The following is a 12,279-nucleotide window of genomic DNA, read 5'->3' on the forward strand; positions in this document are numbered from 1 at the left end:
TACAACAGAAGGCAGTCCTGCCATTTACAACAAGCTGGATGGACCTTGAGGTATTTATGGTAAATGAATGAAAGAGAGAAAGACAATGAATATTCTCATTTATATGTGAAATTTAAAAATAAAATTGAACTCATATTCAGAGCTCAAAGAGAATAGGTCAGCGATTAACGGAAGGCAGGGAAGGTAGGCAAAATGGGTAAAGGAGGTGAAAAGGCACAAACTCCCTATTATAAAGTAAATAAGTCCTGGGGATGTAAAGCATGGTGACTCTAGTTATCATTCTGTTGTTGCTGTTTAGTTGCCAAGTTGTGTCTGTCTCTTTGCAACTTCATGGACTCTAGTCCACCAGACTCCTCTGCCCATGGGATTTCCCAGGCAAGAATACTGGAGTGGGTTGCCATTTCCTTCTCCAGGGGATCTTCCCTATCCAAGGATTGAACCCATGTCTCCTGAATTGGCTGACAGATTCTTGACCACTGAGCCACTAGGGAAGACCCGAGGTAACTATATGGTATCATATATTCAGACTCTTTGTGACCCTTTGGACTGTAGCCCACTAGGCTCCCCTGGCCCATGAGATTTTCCCAGCAAGAATATAGGAGTGGGTTGCCGTTTCCTCCTCCAGGGGATCTTCCTGACCCAGGGACTGAACCAGCAACTCTTGCGTCTCCTGCACTGCAGGTGAATTGTTTACTGCTGAGCCAGCAGGGAAGCCCTGTTGAGAGAGGAGGTCTTAAAATTTACTGTCTTACAGTTGCAGAGAAGAACCAATTCTGACTCCATGTTGGAAATGTTTCTTTGACTTTTCATTGATGTTGTTGTTGTAATCATACATAATGGCCTACCTCAGAGGACCCTGCTCCTATGCCTGACTGTTAAACTAAAGAGCCTCTGTTCAGCTCACAGAGAGATCATCTGACCCTGCCCACCTGTGAAGGCTGCAAGAAAGAAGAGATTAACACATCCCTTCCCTGATGCTTCCTTGGTGACTCAGAGGATAAAGAATCTGCCCACAGTGCAGAAGATTTGGGTGTGATCCCTAGGTCAGGAAGATTCCCTGGAGAAGGGAATAGCTATGCACTCCAGTATTCTTGCCTGGAGAATTCCATGGACAGAGGAGCCTTGGAGGGGTACAGTCCCTGGGGTCCAAAGCCCATGGGGTCACAAAGAGTTGGATATGACTGAGTGACTAACACTTCTTTCTTTTCCCTGATGCTGGCCATTTCTGAAGATGTTTTCCAAGACTGATGGCCCTTTTAACTTTTTCATTTCCTCTCCCTCCTTGCCTTTTGACTTCAGTTCCTCACAGCTTCTCTCTCTGGTTCTATAACAGAACCTGGCATCCAGACCCCAACAAGATGGCTATTTCGAGACATTAGTCTGCCATCTTCTCAGTTAGCCAGCTTTCCAAATAAAGTTGTGTTCTTTGCCTGAACACTTTGTCTCTTGGATTTGTTGGCCTGTATTGCACTGAGTAGAGCTCACTGAATGACTGAGCACGCCTGTGGTGATCAGAGCCTCTGTATCTCAGACTCAGTAACAACACAAGGAAAAACTGTTGTAACTATGTGTGGTGATACAAATTGTGTTAGCTGTTTCACCATATATATCTATGTGTGTGTGTGTGTGCTCAGTCGCTTAGTTGTGTCCAACACTTTTGTGACCCCATGAACTGTAGCCCACCCGGCTCCTCTGCCCAAGGAATTTTCCAGGCAAGAATACTGGAGTTGGTTGTCATTTCCGCCCCCAGGAGAGCTTCCTGACGCAGGCATCAAACTTGTCTCTCCTTCATTGGCAGGTGGATTCTTTACCACTGAGCCAACTGGGAAGCCTCTATTAACATCTACATACACCCATATATAGATATCAAATCATAACGTTATACACGTAAAACTAACAGTTTGTTGTTGTTTAATTGCTAAGTCATGTCTGACTCTTTTGAGACCCCATGGACTGTAGCCTGCCAGGGTCCTCTGCCTATGGAATTCTCCAGGCAAGAATACTGGAGTGGGTGCCACTTCTTTCTCCAGGGAATCTTCCCGACTCAGGGACTGAACCCATGTCTCCTGCATTAGCAGGTGAATTTTTTTTACCACTGAGCCACCAGGGTATTATATGTCAACTCTATAACTCTATCTCATTAAAAAAAGCTTTCCCCACCCTATGCTCTGAACATTGGTTGCCTATTGTTTCCTACTGATATTTTGGTTTGTTCTTAATCTTTAAGTCTTTATTCTATCTGAAGTAGATTTTTTTTTGTACCTTGTGTGTGTTATGGGCTAAAAATTGTTTCCCCTCAAAATTCATGTATCAAATCCCTAGCCCCCCAGTACCTCAGAAAGTGACTGTATTTAGAGTTAGGGCATTAAAGAGGTGATTAAGGTTAAATGATGCCATTTGGGTGGGCCCTAAATTCCTCTGGAGAAGGGCTAGGCTACCCACTCCAGTATTCTTGGGCTTCCCTGATGGCTCAGAAATTAAAGAATCTGCCTGCAAGGGAGATCTGGGTTCTGGCCCTGAGTTGGGAAGATCCCCTGGAGGAGGGCATGGGCAATCAACTCCAGTATTCTTGCCTGGAGAATCCCCGTGGACAGAGGAGCCTGGCGGGCTACAGTCCATGGGGTCGCGAAGAGTCAGACATGACAGAGTGACTAAGCACAGCACAGCACAATCCAGTCTACCTGTTGTCCTTGTAACAGGAAATTTGGACTTACAAGAGGACACCAGGGATGCTCGCTCATAAAGGAATGATCACATGAAGACAAGACGATAAGGTAGCCAACTGCAAGTCAAAGAGAGAGGCCCCAAGGAGGAATACCTTGATCCTGGACTTCTAGCCTCCAGAGAAAGTAAATTTCTGTAAATTGAGCATTCAGACTGTGGTATTCTGTCAAGGCAGCCCTAGAAAACTAATACAGTGTAAGATACAGACTTCATTTTTTTTTTTTTTAATATGGAAAAGTCAATTTTCTACTTTCACTTATTGGATAGTCTCCTTTCCTCACTAGCCTATCATGCTTCCTCTGCCATATACCACAACCCTCCATACACATGCATCTATATCTAGGCTCATATACCACAATTCTATATACATGTGCATCTGCTTCTAGGCTTATATACAATTCTATATACACGTGCCTTTATTTCTAGGCTCTTTAGACTATTTCACTGGTTAGTTTATCCCTATGAGAGGACCAAAGTTTCTTCATTGCTCTAGCTTAATAGAGCAACTTAATAACTTACAGTCTTGATGACTGGTAGAGGAAAGACCCTCCTTTTCCTAATTTTTCTGTAAAATTACTTTGCTCTTTTTGATCACATACAGTTTCATATAAAATTTGCAATGTGTGTCAAGTTTCACTAAAAATAATATTAGGATACTGCTTTACATTAAATCTAGAGAACTACAGGAAAATATCTTTTAATTAAAGATTTATCTCCATTTGAAAGTACGTTTATTTCCTTTTCTGCTCTACTAATAACAATTTTAGTTCTGTCCACATGATGGCACTAGAAACCAAGAAAAAAATCAGATTTTTTTTCATAATTGGACAGAAGACTCAATAACACATATACATGTTAGTATTTTATTAAGTGCTCAAATGTTTTGGAGGATAGACCTGTATTTCCTATGGCATGTTCAACAAACAGTACATCAAATGCTTAAGTAAATTTGGTAAAGAGATATACAATAATATATGATAATCAAAGAATGGAAATAATAAAAATATCATGATTATTCTTCACAGTCCTTTTATCATAAAAAGTCATAAACAAATTAGATTTAAAAGTTCATTATCAGCAGATAAAATACACGTGGTGTAAAATTAGCTCTGGAAATTTAGGTAGTAATTTCTAAACCAGCAAGCCTACTATAGGCTAGTAAACAACTCTGCCTAAATCTGGGGGGCAAAGGTCACCCCTAGGTTTAACTTTAAAGAGGAAGATTACATAAGTCTTCCTGTCTACCTCTAGGTCCACCCCTGCCCTGACAATTTGGGGGTAAAGTTCACTTTTACAAGAAACATGCCTGGGCTTGCCCTGTTTACAGAATCAAAAAGGAAGAGTCATAGAAGACTTTCTCTTTCTACTTTGTAATGCCAGTGACACTCCTTTCTACACTATGTGGGAAGGACTTGAGACAGAGTCTTTGAAACCATGCATACCTAAGGCACTGATAACATGCATTGTTGTTGTTGTTTTAGTTGCCAAGTCCCATCGGACTCTTTTGCGACCCCATGAACTGTGTAGCCCAGCAAGCTCCTCTGTCCACAGGATTTCCCAGGCAAGAATACTCCTTGATGGTATCTGGACTTGAGCCAACCCTTTTCTAAATACTTTCCAGGGGGTTAGTAACCTGATGTTCTATATAGAACTGGAAATTAGTATTGAAATATTGTGAAATATATCTTATCTTAGATTTAAAAATTTGCCTACTGATCATTAACATAACTTGGATGATCTAAATACTTATACAGAGAGACTATATAAGAAGTTACAAATTCTTTAAACACCAGATTCGTCATCTGTAAAATGGGAATAACAGTATTTTCTACTTAAAACGGATGCAGAATTAAATAAGGCATTTGAAAACACTAAATATGGTGTCCTGCACATAAAAATAGTATTGTCATTAGAGCAAGAAACAATGGTGTTCCTAGGTAGGCACATCTGAATTGTAAAATCTGGAAACAGGAAACAGCCATGTTTTAACTCACTAGGCTATGTTCCTCCCTCATGCTCCAATTCCCTCCATTTGGAAGGCCTAAGACTGCCTCTCTCAGCACCAGAGCAACCTCGTGGCTTAATGAGCCATTTAAACGACGCAGTCTGCATAACCCCTTCGGAAGAAGAGATAGATGGTTTCGATTGTAAAACCATAATCAGCACCAGGAGCCGGATTACACTACTTATTGTCAAAGCAAGCCCATACTGCGGCCCACTCCAACCGCTAACTGCGCTTCTGGCACATTCCACGAGATGGCGCCTTTGCTCCCAGTCTTCGGACATACTGAAGGCGAAGCCTTTCCCAGGCAACTGCCTCCCTCGCCAAGGTTAAGAGCCTGACTTCGGATAAAGGCTTGATCTAGGGTGATGGGCACTAAGTGGGACTTGGCCATGGTTAGCCGACCGGCCTGAGCCGAAGTCTGCCTCGTTCAGAAGCAGCGGGGAGCTCCGAAGACCCTGCTCCGGGAATCCCTGCCTTTCAGGGGCACGGCCTCCCCGGAGGGACCCTCTAGACAGGAGCTGGTAGGGTAAAAGAGCGGGGTCCGCGGCAGCCCGGTGGCCCGGGGGAAGCCTCACGTGCCTGTGCAGTGGACTCTGGCCACAGTCACCCCATGACACCGGAGGCGTCAGGTTGCGGGGCGGTCAGCAAGGGCTTTACGAGGAAGGGACCCTGCGATGACCGCAGCGCCGCGGGCCACCGGGTGGGGCCGAGGCGTCGGCCCCCGGGTTTCTACAGCAAACCTAGAAGTTCGAACATTCCAAGAACGGGGTGCTGCTCACGAGGACGGCCGGACGCCTGTGTCCGCCTCCTCATCGCGGGGGGCGCTTCCCCGCGGCCAGACCTCCCGCTTTCGCACGTTCCTCGCGAGCGGAAACCCAGCGGCCCTTAGCGACCTCTCGCCTGGCCCCGCGCGCTCTAAAGGCCAGTGGGCGGGGCGTTGCCAGTGACGTCGCGTTCCGTTTCGATTCTCCGCCCCCTTCTCAGCCCATATATAAGACTGCGCCCGGCGCTCGCACTCGCACAAGTGGACCGAGGCGTCGGGCGCGGGAGGTTAGCAGCGGTGGCGGGGCGGAGCTCGAGGGCAGAGGCCGGCTCGGTCGTGTGTCCGCGCCTCGGAGGTGGTGGCCGGTAGTTAGGCGACGAGGCGACCATGGAGCTCTTACGGACTATCACCTACCAGCCTGCCGCCAGCACCAAGATGTGCGAGCAGGCTCTGGGCAAGGCTTGCGGCGGGGACTCGAAGAAGAAGCGGCCGCAGCCGTCCCCCGAGGAGCCGCAGCCGCCGCAGACCCCGGCGCAGGTGCAGCCGGCGGTCCCGCACCATCATCACCACCACTCGCACTCGGGGGCCGAGATTTCGCGGATTATCGTCGACCCCACGACGGGGAAGCGCTACTGCCGCGGCAAAGTGCTGGGAAAGGTGACGAGCGGCGGGCGCCCAGCTGCCAGGCGGGAGGGAGGTCTGCCCGGGCGTTTCCCCCGCCCTCCACCCCCTACCCCGCGGGCCGGGCCGGACCCGGAGTCCCCGCTCCCCCGCCGTTTCTCGAGGTCTCGGTAATCGGAGCTCGGTGCGGCGTGGGGTGGTTACCTGCCCTTCTTTGGCTTTTGTGCACTGACAGCGCGGGGGTCGCGTTCTCCATCCTTGACCGCGGCTGTCTGCCTCCTCCACGAGCCCAAAGACATTGATCTTGAGGCCAGAAGCGAGGGTTTTCTACACCACACCTAGCCCTCCAGATGCCTCCCCACCCCCACCCCAGAGGATTTCCTTGCACGTCTCTTCAGATCCTATTTCTCATCTCCCCGACCCCCAGCCCCGCTCCGTAAAGCTCCTCTTTGTAAAAGGAAGAAAGGGCACCGTTTTAACTTAACTCTTGTTAGGAGTGCTTTCCCTTCGTGAAGGAGCTTTTGAAAAAGTAGACCGCATCCCTCTGTCCACCCTTCCTCATATTTTTGCTTATCTTTCTCGTTTATTTATTAAAAAAAAATCTGTCGTCCATGTTCCTGCCATACTCAATTCCCTCTCGGCTTTGTTTCCTTTCAGGGTGGCTTTGCAAAATGCTACGAGATGACAGATTTGACTAACAACAAAGTCTACGCTGCAAAAATTATTCCTCACAGCAGAGTAGCCAAACCTCATCAAAGGGAAAAGGTGTGTATGACTGTTGAGTCAAATATTTTCTGTGTGTGCAGAGATGGCCCTTCCCTGTTAGGAACATGTCTTCTGCATGTGTAAGCAGCTGGCTTTGCAGAGGTGAAGGAGGCTAATAAGACTGATCTTGCTTTTCGTTTCAGATTGACAAAGAAATAGAGCTTCACAGAATTCTCCACCACAAGCACGTCGTGCAGTTTTACCACTACTTCGAGGACAAAGAAAACATCTACATTCTTTTGGAATATTGCAGTAGAAGGGTAAGTCTTCACTCATCTGAGTGCATGTACTTCCTGCACACTGACCTGGCATTCAAATTGCACTTTATCTGGCAATTTGATTGTGGACATAATTATAATATGGCAGCATTACCTTTCATCGCTCCTCCTGCATAAGGAAACTACTGATGCTGGCAACTTTATTTGACAGATTCTCTTTTTTCCCTTCTCCTCCTCCCAGTCCATGGCTCATATCTTGAAAGCAAGGAAGGTGTTGACAGAGCCAGAAGTCCGATATTACCTCAGGCAGATCGTGTCAGGACTAAAGTACCTTCACGAACAAGAAATCTTGCATAGAGATCTCAAACTTGGTGAGCCTTTCACTCCAAACCCTGACTTTTGTATCAGAGGTGCATGCTCTCTTTCCCTTTTCTTACGTAGTTAATGTTCTTAGTTGGGATCTAGCCAATGCAGTGTTGCTTCTGAATGATGGCTCGCCTGTTAAGCAGCTGGCTGCCTGCCTCTCGAGTGGATGGATGTGTGTGTACTTGGTTAGAATATTTTTTCAAGAGAATTCAGACTTTTTTGTTGTTGTTGTCCTCCAGGGAACTTTTTTATCAATGAAGCCATGGAGCTAAAAGTTGGGGACTTTGGTTTGGCAGCCAGGCTGGAACCCTTGGAACACAGGAGAAGGTAAAAGTCAGAAGGATACATCTTAACTAGGGTTTTGTGGAGATCAAACATGCCCTTTTTATCTTCCAATTAATGTTTCATAGGTTAGTTGATATTAAAATCTGTAAACTGCTACCGTGTTAATTGAAGGAAATACTTACTCAGTGCCACTATAGCCTAGGCAGAGTATCTTCAGCCATAAGTTGATTATGAAACAAATCTTTTATTTGCCTGAAATGTATAAAAGTGTCCTGCTGTACCTGGTCTCAGTTGGCTTAAAGCAGTTTGTCATGTGGCTGAAAACAATTGTACATGCATTAAAAAAAAAAATTACCAAGTCGTTTGGTGAAATGTCAGTTGTTCATACGCCAAAAGTTAAATGTTTCCAAATAGAAATTCAGCATAGCTTACCCAGAGAACTAAGTTTAAACAAGAGGAGAGTTCCTAGTGAAATCTTCATATTTTGTTTTCCCAGGACGATATGTGGTACCCCAAATTATCTTTCTCCTGAAGTCCTCAACAAACAAGGACATGGCTGTGAATCAGACATTTGGGCCTTAGGCTGTGTAATGTAAGTAAACGTACCAAAATAATAAAAAGTCATATTTAGATATAGATTTTAGCACTGGAAAATAATTGCTTTATGATGGTTCCTAAAGAGGTGTTTCCTTGTATACAGGTACACAATGTTACTAGGAAGACCTCCATTTGAAACTACAAATCTGAAAGAAACTTACAGATGTATAAGAGAAGCAAGGTATACAATGCCTTCTTCATTGCTGGCTCCTGCTAAGCACTTAATAGCTAGCATGTTGTCCAAAAATCCAGAAGATCGTCCCAGTTTGGATGACATCATTCGACATGATTTCTTTTTGCAGGTTGGTGGATTTTCTTTTTTTTTTTTTTGGCATCTTTTTATTACATGCTCTTGATCCTAATTTCCCAGCAGGTTACTGAAAGACTTTTCTTATGCTTCACAGGGCTTCACTCCAGATAGACTCTCTTCTAGCTGTTGTCACACAGTTCCAGATTTCCACTTGTCAAGCCCAGCTAAGAATTTCTTTAAGAAGGCAGCTGCTGCTCTTTTTGGTGGCAAAAAAGACAAAGCAAGATATATTGACACACATAGTAAGTTATAAGACTTTTTCTGTATCCAGTATTATATATATAAAGTTGATAAGTTAGTTGAAAGAGGCTTTCATAGTAACATAATTTGGCCAGTATGTTATAAACTGTTGAACTTTTGGTAGCATAATAAATCTAAATTGCAAACTGTAGTTGATAGTTTTGTTTCAGATGCATTAAAGTGTGCTTCTTGGATAATTGCAGCTGATGGCAAAGATAAAACTGTTGGTTTTGCTTTGAATGCTCTTAAGTTGGTTATTAACGCAAAAGGAGGAAATATGACTTGCTCTGTTTCTACTTGTTTGGATAGAATAATGCTCATAATCCTTTTTCTTGATTTACAGATAAAGTATCTAAAGAAGATGAAGAAATTTACAAGCTTAGGCATGATTTGAAAAAGACTTCGATAACTCAGCAACCCAGCAAACACAGGACAGATGAGGTATGCCAGAGAAGAATAAAGTCGTTATAAACGCTTTATATCATTTCCATTCTTTGCTAATTATCACTTGGATCATAATATATTTACTTAAAAGTTTTTTTTTCCCCAACCCTTTAAAAGGAAAGATTTTATCTCTTAGTTTAACAATGCATGCAGTTATCAGAAATATCTTTTACTTGGCTTGTGTCCATTGCTTTGTGATAAGCTTTCCTAGTAATTGCTATAATCTCATCTTAAACTAGAATTCTCAACTTTAGATGAATTTTAATTGCTTGTCATCTGGCTCTTCTCTTCTAGGAACTCCAGCCACCTACCACTACAGTTGCCAGATCTGGAACACCCGCAGTAGAAAACAAGCAGCAGATTGGAGATGCTATTCGGATGATAGTCAGAGGAACTCTTGGCAGCTGCAGCAGTAGCAGTGAGTGTAAGTTGTCAATCACATTTTAAATAGTGACACTCTAAATGCCAGTGTTCAACACTAAGCAGCTGAAGTCAGCTTGGTTTTTGGCCTGATTTAACATAGAAGAAGCAACTTAGAGGATTGGAGCAATTTTGAGTCCTCTATCCTTAGAATTAGTGGAGGGAGACCTAGCACCTACCATAGCCTGAAGTTTTGTTGTTAATTATTTTATAACTTTCTCTGACTTTTTAGGCCTTGAGGACAGTACCATGGGAAGTGTCGCAGACACGGTGGCAAGAGTCCTTCGAGGATGTCTAGAAAACATGCCAGAAGCTGACTGCATCCCCAAAGAGCAACTGAGCACTTCCTTTCAGTGGGTCACCAAGTGGGTTGACTACTCTAACAAATATGGCTTTGGGTACCAGCTCTCAGACCACACTGTAGGAGTCCTTTTCAACAACGGTGCTCACATGAGCCTCCTTCCCGACAAAAAGTAAGTGTGTCCAGTTAAGGAAGCCCTGTCAGTTGTTCAGTTTTGCCCTAAGGAAAACAGTGACTGACTTCCTGTTTCTGTTTCTTTTCTCCCTGTTCTTTAGAACAGTTCACTATTATGCGGAGCTTGGCCAATGCTCTGTTTTCCCAGCCACAGATGCCCCTGAACAATTCATTAGTCAAGTGACGGTGCTGAAATACTTCTCTCATTACATGGAGGAGAACCTCATGGATGTAAGTACCCGGGCTTTCAAGAAGTGATGTTGGAAGTGTGGTCCACAGAGCAGTCACATCTGTATAGCCTCAGTGCTTTTAGAAGTGCAGCAGCTCATGTTCCATCCTCAGTCTATGACGCAGGAACGCTGGGTGGCGGGGCAGGAACCTCCAGGCCATTCTGGCCCTTGCTTAAGGTTGAGAGGCATTTGCTTAGAACTGAGTGCACACACTGCAAAGTCTTCCTAGGCACTAACTCTCCCATTCTCTCTCAGGGTGGAGATCTGCCTAGTGTTACTGATGTTCGAAGACCTCGGCTCTACCTCCTTCAGTGGCTAAAATCTGATAAGGCCTTAATGATGCTCTTCAATGATGGCACCTTTCAGGTAAATGAACCCTTTAAGAAAGTGCATGTTTAGGTCCTAAGAAATGATTTTTACATAGCCAGTTCAATTATTGAGAAAACCCTTCATATCTTGACAATTTAGAGATGCTTAATATTTATGTCTACTTTTTAAAGGTGAATTTCTACCATGATCATACAAAAATAATCATCTGTAGCCAAAATGAAGAATACCTTCTCACCTACATCAATGAGGACAGGATATCTACAACTTTTAGACTGACAACCCTGCTGATGTCTGGCTGTTCATTAGAATTAAAAAATCGAATGGAATACGCTCTGAACATGCTCTTACAGAGGTGTAACTAAGAGATTTCTTGAATGGACCCTATGGGACTCCTCTTTTCCACTGTGAGATCTACATGGAAGTCACTAGAATGATCTACAGCACGTTGAAGAAGATGGACAGGTGGTGGTACGAAAACAATTTCTCTGTGGCCCGCTGGACCTGGTGGAACCCGGACCAGGCTGAGGTACACAGTCCTGAACTTGGGACAAGCTGAGAATGAACCTGAATGCAGTTTTCCTTGACGTACCTGTTTCTAAAGGCTTTTCAGACAATTTTGCAGAAAGGTGCATTGACTCTTAACTTCTCTCTGTGGAGAGTGCTTCAGACAGAGGACTTGGAGCTGTGAATATACTTCCTGAAGGGGAGGGAAAGGGAGGACGCTCCCATGTTGTTTAAAGGCTATAATTGGAGCAGCTTTTGGCTGCTTAACTGTGAACTATGGCCATATATATATATTTTTTGTTTTGTTAATTTTTGAAGACACTTGTGGCTGGAAAAGTGCATTCCTTGTTAATAAACTTTTTATTTATTACAGCCCAAAGAGCGGTATTTATTATCAATTTTTTTTTATGTTGACCATTTTAAACTGTTGGCAATAAAGAGTATGAAAAAGCAGAAAGAGTGGTCTCTGTCTTTGGTATGACTCCACCACCGCATCACCTCATTCTTTGATCATGGGTTCTTGGCTCCCTTTGGCGTGACATTGAATGTAGAAGCAGGCTAGAAAGTTCGAACTTTAATTATTCCAGTAACAGTTTCTAGGAAGTCAATCTTTATTTAATACCTGAAATGAAGTCATATATTCTCTGAGTAGATCTGGCTTGAGAAGAGAAGAGCATAACAAAAATATCACTCTTATCACAACCAAAATAAAGGCCGCCTACTATGCAAAAGCAATTTCTTTCTGGAGTATTTCCCCAAAACTTGTTTAGCTTGGGGTTGAAGGCTAGAGTAATCTTGTAGAAATAGACCTCTGTTATTAAGGGTCAATAGGCTAAGGAAGTTTTATCTTTTTTTCAAAACAATGTATTTATTTATTTGGCTGTGTCTGGTCTTAGTTGCAGCTTGCAGGATCCTTGTGTCATGAGGGATCTTTCATTGTGGCACATGGACTCTAGTTGTGGCATGGGCTCAGTAGGTGGCG

General features: G+C 44.0%; 1 protein-coding gene across 2 annotated transcripts; it reads left to right on the top strand.

Annotated features, from left to right (window-relative positions):
• The first annotated feature begins 5,773 nt into the window (after window positions 1-5,773).
• PLK2 (polo like kinase 2) lies at window positions 5,774-11,734 on the top strand. 2 transcript variants are annotated; one of them, XM_068990794.1, is made up of 15 exons: window positions 5,774-6,041; window positions 6,084-6,149; window positions 6,771-6,878; window positions 7,022-7,138; window positions 7,338-7,467; window positions 7,702-7,789; window positions 8,244-8,339; window positions 8,448-8,646; window positions 8,749-8,896; window positions 9,238-9,335; window positions 9,633-9,762; window positions 9,991-10,231; window positions 10,335-10,464; window positions 10,719-10,829; window positions 10,964-11,734. In XM_068990794.1, exons 1-15 carry the CDS (start codon window positions 5,880-5,882, stop codon window positions 11,153-11,155), a joined length of 2,016 nt encoding a protein of 671 aa, XP_068846895.1. In that variant the 5' UTR covers window positions 5,774-5,879; the 3' UTR covers window positions 11,156-11,734. The 2 variants fall into 2 exon arrangements, with proteins under 2 accessions (XP_068846895.1, XP_068846894.1); XM_068990793.1 differs by having other exon boundaries at window positions 5,774-6,149.
• The last annotated feature ends 545 nt before the right edge of the window (window positions 11,735-12,279 follow it).

The sequence above is a fragment of the Capricornis sumatraensis genome, chromosome 18, assembly GCF_032405125.1.
Source record: "Capricornis sumatraensis isolate serow.1 chromosome 18, serow.2, whole genome shotgun sequence".
In the NCBI taxonomy this organism is placed as follows: Eukaryota; Metazoa; Chordata; class Mammalia; order Artiodactyla; family Bovidae; genus Capricornis; species Capricornis sumatraensis.